The sequence below is a fragment of the Ictalurus furcatus genome, chromosome 23, assembly GCF_023375685.1.
Source record: "Ictalurus furcatus strain D&B chromosome 23, Billie_1.0, whole genome shotgun sequence".
In the NCBI taxonomy this organism is placed as follows: Eukaryota; Metazoa; Chordata; class Actinopteri; order Siluriformes; family Ictaluridae; genus Ictalurus; species Ictalurus furcatus.
The window spans coordinates 9,857,501-9,876,051 of record NC_071277.1 but is presented as its reverse complement, the minus strand read 5'-3'; the positions used below and the strand labels follow the sequence as shown (position 1 = coordinate 9,876,051).

Here is an 18,551-nt window from a genome sequence, read left to right as displayed (position 1 = left end):
CCACTCCCGGTTGAACGCGCTGACTGACAGTGCTTCTCCGCGGTTCCTTTTCACCTTCGAAAAGAAAAAAATACGTCGCGAGTCTACGACCAACCTGCGCGCGCCAATGTAGCACCGAAATCGCTCGAGCTGCAGTCGGTCGTGTGGAAGCAGAGAAGAAACCGGGGGACTGCAGCCATCATCCGGGGACCAGAGAGAGAGAGGGAGAGGGAGAGAGAGAGAGAATATCTGATGTGCTGTTGCTGAGTCTGAGGAATTCCGGGATTTCTCCAGCTCCACATGCAGTTTCCGACATTTTATTTGAATTCTGCAGTTTTTTAGCGAGAACAAAAGCGGACGGAATCATGATGGCGAGCGACTCTCCGGCCCGGAGCCTGGATGAGATCGATCTGTCGGCGCTGAGGGTGAGTAATCTGAGTTTCACACGGAGGATTTGTGATGTTTGCTGAGATACTGATGAGGAAAATGTGGGTCTGGGGCCGGTGTCGGTTTCCGTGCACCTGCGCGCGCGCGCGCTTCTCGTGCATGCTGCTGACAGGCGGCGCGTGAAGGAGCGCAGGCCTCTGATTGTCCTCAAGGTGTGAGGTGTGTTCCACATCCTGTAATCTCTGCGGAAAGATAAAATAATTAACAATATAAAGGCGAGTCGAACAGTGTGTGTGTGTGTGAGAGAGTGAGACTTTGATCCTGAGCTACAATGGAACATCAGCTCCTCCGATCAGAGCAGCCGCGCGTGCTGTAATTCCGCTGAAATCATGTCACACGGCGGATTTTAACCCGGAGATTTCGGGCTGAAATGGAAACTGTTCCTCTGTTGGAATTTTCGGCATTGTTTTGTTTGGAGACAGATGCAGAAATATTTATTCGCTTTTCAAAGCAGAGAAATTCGGTGACACTTCGCACAATCACCACTAAAGGCACCTGCGTCCTAAATCTTCATCAGTGTCTGTCTTTGAGCTTCATATAAAGCTCTATTCAGCAGATATACAATGCTTATAACGTTATAGATCAGTGTATTTTTGCACAATCTGCCATTTCGCGCGCGCGCGCGTGTGTATGTTAATTGTGTGTGAAAGAGCAGCACGATTTTCTCTGGAATGAATGAAGAACTGCGCCTCGGTTCTGATGCTCTTTTGTTCCTTCGCTTCTGATCTTCAGCTCACATGGTTCACATCCACAGTTTTGTCACTGATCTGAGTCCAGTTGTGTCAGAAACATGGGCGTCAGCAGGTATTTCTGCCCCCTGACAGGTCAAACCCCTGGCCGTCCCCCTGACAGTTCTCACTGTGCTTACTCAGGGTGCTTGGAGTCGTCTCCACCTTCCCAACCTCGTCATTACGGGTCCTTGGTGAGAACCGGCGGGTCTTGGTGAGCACGGACGCGACAGTAATGCAGCACGATCCCACCTGCAGCGCCTCGCCTCGCCTCCATCATGTCTGGGCTTGAACTGAAGTGAGGTGTCATCTGAGAGCAGACGCTCCGCCTGCTTGTGGACATTATAATCACTGTTCTCCACTGCTGCACTCATTCCTGCCCGGTCACATTCCTGCTTCTCGTGTTGACGTTCCGAATCTTTAACACAGATCTGAGAAATCTATCGGATCGGAATGATTTGGGTCATGTTTGAATGAAAGGATCACAGCTCTCCCGCCTCGTGTTTTGATTTAGAGCCATCCTCGAGTGCCTGGTGTTAAAGCAGTTAGCGAACTCTAGTCCTTCTGAAATATTCTCCGCTCGTCTCGAGAATTCATCTGTCTTGGATGCTGTATTCACATCGTCACCACACCCTTTGGAAAGCTGAGCTCTTCCTCATGCCTACCCACGAGCTTGTTGCTTATCTAGGGTCCCTTGTGAGTGAAATTAGGTCACGCAGTGCCGTGTGCACGCTCTCGTCTCGCTGGGGAAGCGTATCTGTGCCTCACGTTTCTGCTTGCATGGATTTGAGCAGCGATGCCACTACATCCCTCATTTTCCACTCCATTTTTTCCTTATCTGATCCTCATGCACGAGAAATTGAATCATGGCACAGATTCAGCACCTTTAGCGTTTACTTTAGCAGCAGTGTTGCGTTTCTGTACATGCTGTAAAGATGACATATGAAGTCATTGCGTTAGAGACCATACTGTATTGTGTGTCTACAACAAAGGCTTTGTATACAACAGTAATAGAACAAGACCGCACCTGCTCGAAAACAGCCAGTGCTCGGAGCGAATCCTGCGAGGCCCTGACTCTATTCCAGCAGCTCGCACGCTTTATAAATACACGTGTACACGTGCTGCACTTCTGCAGTGTGAATGTGTAAATCCAGATTAACGGAACAGAAGAGCCTTGAACAATGTGTTTGCATGTTTTTTTGGTTAGAGATGTTAGAAATCAAGAGTACGAGAGAACCGAAGAGCATGTGATTATGACCTGTTATGCGACTGAGGCTGAGGTCAAAGGTGTGTGAAGCGTGGAGTGAAGTTCTTGCACTGAACTCCTGCATGTTGGTATTCAGACCTCAGGCGTAACTACAACGCGCATCAAATCAACATAAACATCAGCATTATTTTATTCATTTGGCTAATCAACATAAAGAAAACCGTCTGCGTCCTGCATGCACGTGATGATTTAGTGTCTTGTGGCTTCATTAAGTTGTGCACGTGTAACCGAGTCAAAGATAAAACAACAGTAAAATAACAGGATGTGCTGGATCAGGTGCTATTCTACACTGTGTGTTGAATAAAGAGCGTGGAAGCCATTTTGTTCGATTAAACCAGTGATTAATGAGAGAATTACAACTATTCAGGCAGCAATATATTGGTGATATATGAGACTCCTATAAGATTTATTTCCACACTCACCATCTTCCAATACTGTGCGTGTGTGTGTGTGTGTTAAACATGGTGATATATGGTATAAGTGATTACTGCCACAGGGATCAGTGTGACCCCGTGGAGAAATCCTCTCGGTGTTGTCGGCTCGGTGTGAGCAGTGTTGAGCGAGTGGACACCCTGACGGATATTTCAGCATGTTCGGGGCTTTACAGGAGGTGTGAATGAAAGATGACGTTGGTGACAGGACACAGCAGACCTGATTTACACACAGCCTGAGCTTCCTGAGTAGAAAAGAGCAGAAAGGACGTGTCGACAGCAGAGGCGTGGAGGTGTAATGCCCTAATGTGCTGCTGCAATTGCTTCTGAATTCCTCCTGACAGATCATTTGATTTATTTTTGGGACCAGCGATTAAGGAGCCATGTTCGTTTGCGTGACTCAGAGAGGACACACTGTTTCTCCTGCATCCAGAGGAGACAGATGCTCTGTCTCTCTCTCTCTCTCTTTCATTCTCTTCTTACCCATGTGTCCTGATGTGGACATTGATGTCCTGCTGGACAATGTCGTCACACTGAGGGTGCTTTTACATGACAACGATGTACTAAAAACGGAGAAGTTTTTCCTTTGTGTTTTTGGAAAGTTTCGCGTACAGACAACAACGTCGTCAAAACAATCCCCGTTCACATGGATCCGCGAAAACGACTAAAACCGCTGTTGTACACACGCCAGGCCAGTAGGAGGCAAGGTCACTTTGTAAAGAATCACTAAGCGCCTGCGCACATAAGCGTTCACGTCACCGTGTCCGCCATATTGATCCGGACAAGACCGCCCTTAAACACGTACAAGTAAATGGAGGAGCTGTGGGTTTTTCTGGATAAAAACACAATAACGTTTACATTTCTCAAACGATTTCACTGGTTCATGATCCACGTGGAGAAATAAAATGTTCCGTCTCCACTTACTTACAATCTCCAGAGTTCGACTTCCGGATTATTCTTCTGGATTAATCAATGCTGAGACGTCCCTAATGTAATCTCATTTAATCTACATGAAATGTGCATGAAGTTCTTTCACTGTGGAAATGGACTTTTCTCTCTTCAACCACTTTTAGCTTTTCTTCTGCTCAGAATTCTGTTAACAAAACGTTCATTTTTAAATACTGAAAAACATCTAAATAGTGCGTGTTAAAGTCATAATAATAATAATAATAATAATAATAATAATAATAATAATAATAATAAACCATCACTGTACCAAACTGGAACAAAATCAGCAAATACAAATGAAATACTGAGTCAAATGAAATACGCTGTCAGTCCGTCTGCTTTCTGTATTTTATTAGCAGTAGAAGTATACAGATTTTCTCCAGAACAGATCATTACACAGATAGTTATAAGGTTTTGATTCCCCTCGTGGGTATAGATTTGGGTTAATAACGTGGAGGATGTAATAAACGTGTCTCAGCTGGTCGTAGCAGTGATGCAGTAAATCTGCATTTACTGTAGAAACACAAACACAGTCGTGTCGTGTTAAACGTCTCACATGTTGTTCTGAAGTACTCACACACACGCCTGTAGACTGAACACTTAATACACGTGTGCGTGACAGATTCTCGGTTTTGTTCGTTTACACGGAGACGAAAACGGCGTCGTTTTCAAAAACTTGCATGAACCACATGAGAAATTTAGTGTTTTTATTTGGAAACGTTGTTGTGTAATCGGCCCTAACACACCGTGTGCTGACTTTCACCACGTTTAGAGAGAATGTTGTGGATAATAAGGTGTTTCTCCTTTTAGAGAACTCTTCACATATAAAATCTTCCCCTCGTTTACCTGCTTCACATTCTTCATGCCATCCTGCTGATGCAGACACATGTGTGTGTGTGTGTGTGTGTGTGGTGTGTGTGTTTCAGCAGGTCTGGGCTTGTAGTTGCCCATGGCTCATGTGAGCAGGTCAGAGTTCTGCTTCATGTTCTGCTTCCACATGAGCTCGAGAAGGTGAAGTTGCTGAGCTGTATTCTTTATCATTTCCCAGCATGCCCAAGCCTGAGGGAGCGTCTGTCACTGCATGTCTTTTAGCACCATGTTCAGGGTTTTATTCACTGGAATGAATAACATCCTTCACCTCTACAGCCCAGGCTCATAGGAACTGAAGGATTGTGGTTGTTAATGCGTGTTTGTAGAATTCTGGATTGTGATTGGTCAGTTTTCTATATCAGACGTTCTGTCAGTAGTTATTCTGTAGTGTTCTGTTGTGTATGTAACATTGATGGAAGGAGTCTCCAGTGTCAGCTGGAACTTTTTCTGTTTTTTGTTTTCTGACGTCTTCAGGAGAGAGGCGTTTACACTTCGTGGTTTCTCACTAACGCGACACACTGTGTGTTTTTTTTTTTTTCTTAACAAAGAGGAAAAAGTCTGGCCGAGGGAACGTCTGTTTATCAGAACGGATGAGGACGGGAACTTGGGGACGTGCTGTTGTAGGAAAATAATCAACTTCAGCCCGGTTACTCTGCTTCATCACACAACTCCTTCACTCAACGTCATGTTTACGTCATTTTCTTTAGTTCACTGTGGAACCAGCAAAACTATTAAAGTCCTTAAACTCGCAGCTTATTATTTCATTAATTATTGTTTGATTCAGTAAAAGAGAATTGAAGTCTGGAGGCACACATTGAAAATGCTTTTTGGTTGTCTCATTGGGGGAACCCTTAAATGTTCTATGTAGAACCCTACAAAAAGTGTTTCCCTATCATAAAACCCTTTTGGAAGGGAAGAACCGTTAAGGAACCATTAAAGAACCATTTAAAAAAATATATTGTTGCTCATTGTTTTCTTCTTAATATGTAGAACCTGTCATTTAGCTTCTCGGTATGCTGTGAGAAAAATAGGTTCTTTAGGTTCTTCTCAGAGTGTACCGACGACTCCTGAGAGTTCAAAGGGTTAAAGAACAGTCCAAAGTTTCTGAAGGGAACCAAAATTCTTCTGACATCAGTGCAAAGAGCCAACACTAATGATCATTTTATTTCAGTTTCTGTTAAGAATGTCTATAAACAGAGTGGTATATGGTTCCACGTTCCACCCTGTACTGAGATAAACTACAGTGGACCTTCTGCTCTTCAGAACCCGACCCGGTTTCTCTCAGATCCATGCCGCTGGAGAAATAAAGTGCAGATAAATGAAGCGATGGTTCTGTTACTTACAGACAGAACTGTATTTCATATTTCTGCACAGTTGAGGTTTTTTGGTGACGCGGTTAAAGATGTGAGTCATGAAAATGTATTTTGGGCCACGTTTGTCAGCGATAATAACAATATGCCGTGTGACACATCTCTGACTGTTCCATTTCTCAGATTGACAACTATATGATTAATGTAGAAAAGCTGAATTTAATAAACGAGTTGTAGATTAAAGGCTGTGATTTGTTTGTCATTGTTTTAGGCACAGACCTGTCAGAGGAAGACGTTTCACACGTACGCCGCCATGTTCTCTTCACAGAAAGCCCAATATAAATTAACTGGATGTGATGTTTTTTTAATGCATCTGTGCAAAGTAGAACAATTCAGCTGTATTGAATAATATAAATATTTAATAAATAGGGGCGCACAGTGGATTAGTGGTTCGCACATTTGCCTCACACCTCCAGGGTCCGGGGTTCGATTCCCGCCGGGGCCATGTGTGTGCAGAGTTTGCATGTTCTCCCCGTGCTGCGGGGGTTTCCTCTGGGTACTCCGGTTTCCTCCCCCAGTCCAAAGACATGCATGGTAGGCTGATTGGTGTGTCTAAAGTGTCCATAGTGTATGAATGGGTGTGTGATTGTGTGCCCTGCGATGGACTGGCACCCTGTCCAGGGTGTACCCCGCCTTGTGCCTGATGCTCCTTGGGATAGGCTCCAGGTTCTCTGTGACCCTGAAAAGGAGTAAGCGGTAGAAGATGGATGGATATTTAATAAATAATAACAATAATAATAAAAATGATAACCATCTTTATTTATATCATACATTTCATCTATTTAAAATTAATCTCAAAATCCTTATAATGTGAAGTAAAAAGCTGAAATAAAGAAAAAAGGGCAATATTACTACTACTACATATAATAATGCAATAAATAGCTGTTAAAGAAAGAATAAAATTATAACAATATAAAAGATAAAATATGTAAAAGAAAAAAGTGTGTGTAAATAGAGGACAAGTACAATAATTAAAATAATATAAAAGTAATGTTCCTTTAAAACCAAGGTAAATAATATTAATACAGTAACTGTTAAATTGTAAAGTGAAAGAATAAATTTGAGCTGTTTTAAAAAAAATAAACCTGATGAATATTTATTCATTGTTTTCAGATGTTTGTTTCAATATATATTAAAAATGTATATGTCTGTAGAGTAAGCACAGACGTTTTAATATGTGCAGTATGTAATGAGATTATTGTGTGTGAAGGACAGGAAGTGGTCGATTCTGTCTGTACTTCATCATCATAAAGTCTCCAAGTGATGACCGTCTGTCCATCAGGACGTCTCGGAGTGTGTGTGAAGCGTGTGCTTTCCTCTTTGAGAGACGTTCCTCAGTTCCAGGCCTGAACATGGGCTTTGACACCCGCTTTAAGTTCTGCTTTTATCTGGGTGTAATGGAGGAGGCACAGCAGTAATGGTGTGTAATCGAACACAGCTCCAGACCGTCCTGGGAAATCACGCTGCCGTTAACGGCGTGTTGAGGGAGTTTCTGTGTAAATGCACTTCTATTTTCTCTCCTCTTCGGTTCGTGTCCTTCCTGCATCTCTGAACCGTCTGCACGGTGAGTTTTTACACCGTGTGAGAGGAGAAACCTCACACTGCTGTAATCCGGCCCACGATCCCACAGCAGATGCTCAAACATGGCAGCCGTCCACGTCCTTTTACTGGATGGAGCGCTGGAGGGTCGTGTGCAGGTCACGGTCCGGCTTCTGGTTCAGATTCATCGAGCCGATAGCGAGAACGAGCAGAAGTTTATCTGATGAAAGCTGTGTCAGTCCTCTGCACAATCATCTACTCATTCATGGTTTCTGAGAATCAAACAAACCACATCTCACATGTTCTGAAGCTTCTGAGAGATTTGATACATAAACGCATAGGTGTATTACCATGATCATAAATAAATAAATAAATAAATAACCTAATCACAGGTCAGAGGTTAACTGGTTTAATAAACTGCTAAACAAATTGTAATTTTAATGAAATGATTGCTAACAAATACACTCAGAAAAAACATTTCTTTGGATGGTCACGGATATTTTCAAAGTTATTTAAAGTAATGAAATGCAACGCTTTGTCAAGTAGCACACTAAGGGCCGGGCGCTTAATAAGTCTGTAGTAAATAAAATAATTATACAGTAGATTTAATAACACACTTCAGACCATACTGTTACACAAACATAACACACACCTTCTGACCAATCAGATTAGAGCATTTACCTGCACTGTGGTACACAAAAATATCACATAACAGTATTTCAGGCCATGTCTATGATACAGGATAGGTATCTGGACGTATATAGGCTTCCTGCTGCGTTTAAATGATCTTTTAAAAATGTATTTGATGATACTTTTATTTAATGTGGATAAAAATAAATACATCTGAAAATAAATCTCTTTCTTTGGCATTTTACAAATGTAAAGATTCCGACTACTGTTTCATAATTTTATTTTTTTTAAAAACCCCATACCCTTGATATCTTAAAAGTGTGTTGTGATAGAATTGATCACGAGATCATGTGGTCAGTATCATGTATCATGTGTCATTATCAGTATCATGTGGTCATTTCACCCAGCTCTAAGTACGACTTTGTCAGTAACGGTTCCTCAAGGGTTCCTGGAATCTGAATAACGCCCTGTGTGGTCAGGTTCCTGTCGAGTCACAAACCAAAGAACTCTTTATGGTTCTAGAGTGTAGTGAATTTGCTGCACTTGTCTTTTAATCTTCGACACGTTCAGCATTCGTCTGAGGAGCTCCATCAGTTCCTGAACAGTTTTTGAGATAAACCCGTTAAATCGCACACCTGGACCAGCTTTAGATCTGTCTCTCTGACGGGGAAATGTCTTAAAGGTTCTGTGTGATTTCCTCACATGTGCTCTACAGCTTGGTGTTAGAAGTCACACTTGGTTTGAAAGCATTCGAACTTGCTCAGCTCCTCCTACACACACGTCCAGAGTCACGTGTCCGTGTTTGCACAAAGGAACTCATGTATGTTTCAGTACAGACGTCTTTTGAGGGTTTTTTTTGTTTCATGTCAGCACTTTCGGTTTTAATTCATGAGGCACCTGCCAGCTGTACATGAGAAACACGTTCGCTCTTATAACCTCTGTCTGATTTATTGTGGTTTCCTGCTTCCTCGCTGAGAACCTGCACATTTCTATTCTTCTCTTCTTCTCGTCTTTTAGTTCAATTCTTCATTGTGTCCTTCATTAGATAAAGTTTTTGAAGGTTTAAATAAAGCTGTGTGTGATGATTGGCAGCTGGAGAGAGATTTTTAAAGCATCATATGTCTTCTTTCTCAGTGTTGGACATTTGTTGCATAATTTATTTGCTGATTTTCATGAACTTCACGCTACACGGCTCTGAAAACTTCGAGGTGCGCATCCATGCAAATGACACTGACTGTTTTTCCCCGAGCTTTATTTGGACCACGAGCTTTGATGTCTAATTTGACTTCTGTTTTACATTTAATCTTTATTCAAACTGCAGCAACCGGTTTATTTATAATCACCTCCGAGTTTCTCAGCTCGGATAAAACGCTGCTAGCTAAACAACGCTAATACTCACCTATGTTTGGTAAAAATGTACTCGGGGACGGTTCTGTAATGTGATGAGATCCTCTCCTGTGGCTTTTAGTGCATATTTTAATAAAGATATCATTTAAAAAATTAGAATTTTGTCAGTTTATTGTGGCAAAAGCAAAACATTTAAATAATCATGAAACAAACCAATTATAAAATAGTTTACTACACTCTTCTGTGAAAAGGAGGATTGTATAATTAAGGGCTCTTAGCTTTCTAAAAAGGTTCTGCTTGGAACTCTTTCTGAAGGGAACACTCTGTCGTTAAACGTTCTGTCAGAGAAACAACCAAAGAACCTTTAATGGTTCTAAGAGTTTAAGAGTGTAGCCATGAATTAGAATTTTCTGAGCTGTGATCGTAATAAAACACTTGTGGTGGACGTGCTGTTATTGGAAAATAATCAACTTCAGGGTGTAACACTCTGCTTTATCACACCACAGCATCATTGATTATTTTATTGCAACAGCACCACACACTCACACACACACACACACACACACACAGTGTTTATTATTTACATAACGATTGTGATATAGTTTATAGATATAGATTTTAGAATTTTCTCTGTATTGCTCAACTCTAAACGGAATAAATCTATGAAATTTAACGAGTTTAACGTTCCTTAATTATCGTCTTTTATTATTTGAATGTAAAGTGATCAGCGCACGGCAGCGTCTGAGTGTGGAGCGTACGGATTATGTACTAATCTCTCTGAAGCTGTGGTGAGGAAGATAATAGCAGCTAATCTTTGTGTTTTTTATGTTTTTTCTGGTCAGGACCCTGCGGGAATCTTCGAGCTGGTGGAGCTTGTGGGAAATGGAACATATGGCCAAGTGTACAAGGTAAGTGCCCTTAGTAGGGTTAATTTAATCCCCTGTAAGAGCACAGGATTTGTATGATGATCGTGTTACAGCCAGTTCAGAGTCAGTCACTTATTATTATTATTATTATTATTATTATTCTAGGTTTTAGCTGCTGGAAGGTTTTTCCCGAGCGAGCATGTCAGATGTGTCAGAGGCGTTGTGTTGAACGTATGGAATGCTGCGGCGTGTCGAGACCCGCTAATTTCTGTGAACGATCCTCTTCTCTTCCTCTGTGATCCTCTTACAGATGAGACATTTTGATTCAAGTTACCAAACCTTCTCCTGAATTTCTCCCCGCGATCACAGAACAGTCTGTGCGGTGTTTCTGTAGATATTAATACTTTTTAACAGTCACTGACCTCCACACGTCTGTTACGTATGTAGTTCTCGTTATTAATGATGTTTTTCACAGTTCGGGTATTCTACAAATCACATTTCACCTTGTTTTATTTCTCTGTTGAAACAGATCCAGTTTTTGATAGTAATCTTTTTTATAGTATCTGATGGTGCTGTGAATTCTGTCCTGTTTGTTTTACTGAGATTTAAAGATGGGGGTGGAGTGAAGAGTCCCTGGGGGCGTGTCTATAACGTGACTGACAGGAGAGACGTAAACACAATTATACTTAGTCCAGAACAGAGCTGTGATAATTCAGGAGTTTCTTTAAGACCGTTAAAGGGAAAACTCTGCCCTGAAATGAAATATTTTTCGACAGAAAAAGTAATCCTGGTGATTTTCTTGTGAGAAGTTGGCGGTTGTGTGTTGCGCTGATGTCACAGGTACGAACTGTTATTGTTAAAAAATGAATGATCTCAAACATAATTGAGCTTGATTTTCGTTAAATGTTCCGTTAAACGATTTTTAACTGTTCCTAAAAGGAAAGCTTTTTTTCTCACTTGCTTGTCGTTTTTTTGTTTGACGATGTTCAGCTTCATATTTAATGTAAAATCCAGTGGAGACATTAAACACTGGACTCAATATCCCAGAATGCACCGCAGCTATACAATACCATTGTGGACTCAGAGGTGATGAGCGCAGGGACATTGACGGTGGTGTTCATGTGGAGGTTGAAGCTTTGGAAGCTGATGTGTTTGAGCAGAGAGTCCAGGTGAGGAGGTGAGAGAGCTGAACAGACTGAAGCACCGCTGCATCGCTCTATTTAAATGGAGATGAATTGAGGGATAAAAATCCCACTGCACTACCACCAGCACAGCATTGTGGGTAATGTAGGAAACCGTTAACAGCAGGCGATCATGCTGTTGGATTAATATGCAGGCTGTTCAGGGTGGATTTCTCCTTTAATGTATTGTTTCTAAGTTTCTCTGAATTTTTACCATGATTTGTAATAGTAGGTGAAACATGACCTCGTATTCCTGACCCACCGTCACTGACGGGTTCCTCAGACTGACAGCATTGATCAGATGCTATGTTTAGATCTTTATTGATGTGTATCAGGTGACTAATTTGTAAAAGTGGACTGCTGTAATGCTGTAATGTGAACCCTCACTGCAGCACAGGATCTGCACTTCTGAGAGCATGCGATTGTTAAGGATTTTAAACCAAATATGCATGAATAGAGAAAGAGGGAGAGCGTGATTGCTTCAGCAGAGTGAACCATGGAGTGCTCTGTGCTTTTCAGAAGTTATTTCAGATGACATTGACCCATTTCTGGAACAGTGACACTCCGGAGAACATCGGCTTTCTGCACAGCACGAGATTATGAAACCAAGGCTTTAATTAGACTCTTATGAGTGTTAGTGTCAGTGTTAGTGTCAGTGTCAGTGTCAGTGTCCCTGTCTGTGTCCGTGTCCATGTCCGTGTTGCTGTCAGTATCAGTGCGTGTCTACTGTTTTTGAGCTTGTAAGACGCAGGTTGATTTAACAAAGAGTGATGCAAAAATGTATAAAGCAGAACTTGGCTTCTTCATCAAGAAGAACTGCAGCAGCAGAAGCGGTACATCTGCAAAAACTATATTCAGGACGGGAAGATGAGAAGGAACGGATGCAGATGTGATTTGGTAATATTATATCTTTATTGCAATGACAGGTTGCAGAAAATACTCGCAGGTCGCAAGCCCAGCCAAGCACAAGAGAGGAAGAAAAGAAGAAGAAAGAAATGGAGAGAGACACAGAGAGATAGAGAGAAAGACAGGGAGAATAAATTAACGTCAACATGGCAGCCTCCATTCCATTCATCTCTGAGATATGACACGATCATTAAATGCAAAACATTTTCCTTAAATTACAGAACAGATTTCAGAGCCGAGAAGCCCAGCGACTGTATCTGTAATTGTTTTAGAATATAACAAGAAAGATGATTGAACAGTGTGTCACAACCGGGCTTTCTCACTTCACATGTAAATTCCATCATTGATTAAAAAGAAGAACTGTGATTTCTCTGTTGTAATGTAAACTGAGCGGTGCTGATGATCTGAATGCAGAGAAAGAACCTGTGAGAATTCGACTGAATCAAAACTGCTGAATGACCGAATGGGTTTCAGAACAGCAATAACACCATAACGTTGGAGTCAGAAGTCTTTTCTTGCTTTTAGATGACATTCCTCAGCCGCTGTTCTGATTCCCAGCTTCATTCAGAACCTCAGCACTGATTCAGTTTGCTGTGAGTCAGAACGGTTCGTGTTCAGTGTGTTTGAACGGAACCCTGCTGTGTGTGTTCTTCCCCGCGATGCGGTTCTTTAGTCAGTAGAACTCGGATCCGAGAACGTCTGAGTGAGGTGGTCTCAGTCCGTTCCAAGTGAACTCGGTGAAAGCGAGACAGTGATTCGACTCTGAATCGACTCGACTGCAGGAAGTGAATCAAACTCGATGTGTGTTTTGGCTCGCAGTGGTTTTTGTTTGGGTTTTGTTTTTTGTAAATTTTATGCAAGCTGTTAAACCGAGCAAAAGAACCGAGCTGTAGCATTCTGTTCTGGAGATTTAAAGAAAACAAACTCTGCACACAAACGTTTTACATAAACGTAATCACTTTAGCGTTTATTTAGCGCTGACTCCATGCTCTCTGCGCGTGGTTGATTTTTTATGTTTTGTGACTTTTTAGGTTTAGATTTTTTTATGCCTCGGTTCATCTTTTTTCTGAATGATGAAGGACAGCTTTACGGTTTTCTCTGTGGTTTGTTTAATTAGTGTGAAAACGAGCCGAGCCAAACGGCAAACGAATCGAGCGAATGTTCCGGACTTGATAGGTGGGTTAATGGGTGTGAAAGCGCTGTAACACAGCGATGCAGTCGAGTGTAAACCCTCTTATTATTTCTTTATTAAATCATTCATGAACGAGGAGTAAAAACTGCTCTCCTTATTGATTGGTCCGGTTCTTATTCCGCTTGCAGTAGTTCATTTAATCCGTTTCTTTTACAGATTTTTCCCCGAGTGTTTGTGACGACTTCATGAATGAATTCAAAGCTTATTTTCAATCCTAATATTAACAAGAAACTGAGATTTATGAGCGTTTATTTCTAGAGAAGCATGACCATGCCATGACCACATGATTATTATAATAACAAACTTTAATACACTACCGGTCAGAACAGATTCGGTTCTGAGGAGGATTTGTACATTGCTAGGTGAAGAGCTTCTCTAATCTAGTTAAAGTCTCTTGCTGGAAAACATTTCCATCCAATTTTGTGTGACTTGTTTTGCTGAATAAAATCACAACGCAGTACGTTTCCTTTTCTTTATTTGATTTACCCGTGCAGAAAGAATACTACTAAGCCCTCGCTGTTAAAAGTCACTCATTAACTCATTCACAGTTAAAGTCTAAATGAGTTTTAGCCGTTTAGATTCCTGCCCATTTGAAAGAGCGAAATGAAAAGTGATCTAATTTGGACTGATTATCTAATTAACCACATGGAGGTTATTTTAGGAGAGTTATTTCAGTACTTCGTTCCTCTCAACAGAAGAGAGATTGGAAGGTAAATATTCGTCTAACAGCCGTGTGCTCAAATCACCGTCATGGCGCTGATCCAGATTAAACACACCAGTGTGATTTCGCCTGTAACGAGACACCATCCCATCGCAGTGAAGCTGGTGAAGTCTCAGAGTGATTAGACACTACAGTACGGTTCTCAGATAGTTCAGAGATAAACAGTCAGAAAATGCGTCTAGATTTAGTCTGAGACTTCCCACAGACCCATGACGTTAAATCGAGATAGAAATCAGATCTTCATATTCATGATGATTTTACGTTTTTATGATTCTGATTTTATGATAATTATTTTATCGTCACATTTCAGGGGAAAAGGTACTGAAAGGTACTGAACTCTTGCTTGTGAGTGGTGTGGACTCAAAAGTATATCTCTTATAACTTTACCTTTCATCATTTTATTTAAAATGTGAATGCTGTTTATTTAAATCTCACTGAAGCTCTAGAACATGCGCGTGAGGCTCCTACACCAGTGACTGTACAGTTTCTCAGTGTTTTCTTTGCACTGTATGTGTAAAAATTGCTATAATTAACGGGAGATGGTGAGAACAGGATGTACTTTAGTGCCTGAGCACAGCTATATATACGGCTGTGGTATTGCGAGTGGATCTGAATGAGCAGGTTTCGATTTGCTCGCTGTGTCCTTGCCGAGATCCCTCGTGGCTCTTTTACTGACGGTGCGCCATCTTGGGAGGCCGAGCAGAGCCATTAAAGAGGTGTTGTGTGTGAGGGAGAGATGGATTCTGGGTCAGGATGTGCTTTGTGCACTGAGGCGGTGAGACTGCGAGCTCATGTACATGGTGTTTGAGTTTCAGCGGTGGAAAGAGGACGATGTGGATAAAAATGAGACGGCAGATTGTCTCACTGCAGTCCACTGTTCTTTTTATCAATGTTTTTAAAGAGTTCTTTTCTTTTCTTTTCTGAAAACTCCACCGAGTGCCAGAGATGAGAGGAACTGAGGCCGTTCGATGGCGCTGAGTCGTTTGTTCTGTCTTTATTCCTGCAGGATTTCACTCGAAGTCTGTGGGAATTTATCACACTGTGGCTGGAGATTCATTATAGTACATCTAATCACAATCAGTTTTCCTCTAACAGCACGTCCCCTAGTCTTTTATTCCTCTTATACCACAGCCAGCGCCCCATGATTACAAATTTATATTTATTAAAATATGGCACATCGTACATTTCATCCATTTATAGTTACATTTAATCATGTGGAACATCGGTGAAATGAGTCATTTTCTGTTCTCACTTACGTTATAGCAGCTATGAACACTCATTCCCTCACCATCTCTCTCTTTATTCTCTCTATTTATTCTTTCTATTTAATTTAATAAGATGAATAATCACAGTGTGTGGTGTTAGTGAGAAACAGTAAAGAAGTGTAAACTCTGTGATGAAGATGTGGGAAAACCTAAAGTTACAGCTTTACCTCTGACTGTTACACAGCACTGACACTGGAGACTCCTTCCATACATGTTACATAAACACATTTCTCCTTCCAGAAAACTTCGCCGTAACAACAATTACATACGTTTTTTATTTATTTTATCACTGGAGTGTCCACCTGTACACGTCCCTGTGAACGAGCCGTTACTATAGAAACGATAACGTATCAGAACGAGAGCATTAATATAAACCCGTATGTATGAATGTAATGATTAATCGTGATTAATCGAATATATGCAGTAACTGTAGCAGTCTTTTCAGTTTGAAGCTCAGGTTAGAGCGAGTAAGATTTTCACTCATGTAGGTCACTAACCTGAAGCTCTGAAACACACTCTCGTGTCATTTTGTCACATTTTCTGTTCCGTGGTTTGAGACATCGGCGTACAGACGGGACGCTGAGAGACATTAAACCTCTCACCTCGTTTGGTAGCGTAAAAGACAGATATGAGCAGGTCATTGTGGGTCGCGTGTCTCTGCAGACAGACGAGCTCGTCTGGATGAGAATGTGAAAATCCTCAGCCTCCTCTGCCTGTTGCTAGGATACAGTGAGGAAGGTGATGTGGGTATTTATTCTGACTGAGTGGCAATGGAATGGAATAACTTCCTGTTTGACACAAATCATGTTTCAGGTATCTATGTGGGAATTGTTGTGTGCACAAAAGTATTTAGTTGTACATGATTGTTTTAAACGCAGGTTTTTGTGTGGCTCAGGTCGAGAAGATGCAGCCAGGAACAAACCTGGTGATGAAATCTGACAGCAACGTCTCACACACAGAGTTATGGAGCATAAAACCTGTACACATCTGTACACAGCTATTTTAATAAACTCAGGTGTTCTGCTGACTAATTTGGCTATTTTGCTAAAATGATTCCTATAAATGTATTTGTTATATCATGACATTAAAGTGTCTCAGGAGTCAGAAATGCTGAGTGGACAACGCAGGTAGTGAAATCTATCCTTCGAGCAGTGACTGTGTTGTTGAGTAATACTCTCTGACATGCTAACACACAGACCACACTTCCTGTGTTACAGCATGAACGAGTCTCCAAAATGTCCCTGTGAAAAGCAGCATGTTCGCGTTCCAACATAGTTGAAAAATTCTTTGTAATACAGGCCCTATTACAGACTTGTAACTTTAGGGTGAGTTTAAAATTTGTTTTATTCATTGAAATATTTTTGCCTGATCAGGGCCATGTGGGCGTGTCTGGTATCATGACTGGCAATGGTGTCTCCTAGGCAACGTGGCAGAAATATGCCAGAAACGTTCTGTATCCAGCTAGTTTAAAAATCTACACTGATTAACAGCGGGCTGTTTGTACACATGACTCAGTTTGTGCTAAAAATAAACATTATTATAGCTCCATCCACAGCAAAAAATCTCATTACAGCCCCTCTCACCTCAAACTAGCCCATTATAGCCCCTCCCAAATCAAACTAGCCCATTATAGCCCTTCCCACCTCAAATAAAACCCATATTACCCACTACCACCTCAAACCATCCCATTATAGCCCCTCCCACCTCAAATAAAACCTATTATAGCCCCTCCCACCTCAAACCATCCCATTACAACCCCCTCACCCCAAACCAGCCCATTATAGCTCCGCTCACCTCAAACCAGCCCATTATAGCCCCTCCCACCTCAAATAGAACCTATTATAGCCCCTCCCAACTCAAACTAGCCCATTATAGCCCCTCCCACCTCAAATAGAACCTATTATAGCCCCTCCCAACTCAAACTAGCCCATTATAGCCCCTCCCACCTCAAATAGAACCTATTATAGCCCCTCCCAACTCAAACTAGCCCATTATAGCCCCTCCCACCTCAAATAGAACCTATTATAGCCCCTCCCACCTTAAATCAGCCCATTGTAGCCCCTCCCACCTCAAACCATCCCATTACAACCCCCTCACCCCAAACCAGCCCATTATAGCTCCTCTCACCTCAAACCAGCCCATTATAGCCACTCCCACCTCAAATAAAACCCATTTTATCCACTGCCACATCAAACCATCCCATTATAGCCCCTCCCACCTCAAATAAAACCTATTATAGCCCCCCCCACCTCAAATAAAACCTATTATAGCTCCTTCCACCTCAAACCGGCCCATTATAGCCCCTCCCAACTCAAACCATCCCATTATAGCCCCTCCCACCTCAAATAAAACCTATTATAGCTCCTCCCACCCCAAACCAGCCCATTATAGCCCCTCCCAACTCAAACCAGCCCATTATAGCTCCTCCCACCTCAAACCAGCCCATTGTAGCCCCTCCCAACTCAAACCAGCCCATTATAGCTTGGCCCACCCATATTGAAACTAGCCCATTATAGCCCCTCCCAACTCAAGCCAGCTCAATATAGCCCCTCCCACCTCAAAGGAGCCAATAATAGCCCCGCCCATATCAAAACTAGCTAAACTAACCCCTCCACCTCAAACAAACTCAGCATAGCCCCTCCCATTTTAAACCCAGCACAATATAGCCATTCCCACCCCCAAGACCAGTCACCTGACCATGCCCACCTAAAAATAGCTCATTACAGCCTGACCCAACTCAATCTAGTCAATTATTTACAAAATGTGGAATGAAGAGATGTACATTGTTCTAAATTCAGTGATCTTACAGATAAGAACAATCAGGAATATAATGCGTCAGGAGAATACGATCAATGCAGTGTTTA

General features: G+C 41.8%; 1 protein-coding gene across 6 annotated transcripts in view; it reads left to right on the top strand.

Annotated features, from left to right (window-relative positions):
• The first annotated feature begins 23 nt into the window (after window positions 1-23).
• tnikb (TRAF2 and NCK interacting kinase b) overlaps window positions 24-18,551 on the top strand; it is a 56,287-nt gene continuing 37,759 nt past the window's right edge. For all 6 annotated transcript variants that reach the window (XM_053611197.1, XM_053611196.1, XM_053611195.1 and 3 more), the window contains exons 1-2: window positions 24-404; window positions 10,399-10,464. In XM_053611197.1, coding sequence (XP_053467172.1) covers window positions 345-404; window positions 10,399-10,464 — 126 coding nt within the window. In that variant the 5' untranslated portion in view covers window positions 24-344. The remainder of the gene's footprint in view (window positions 405-10,398; window positions 10,465-18,551) is intronic.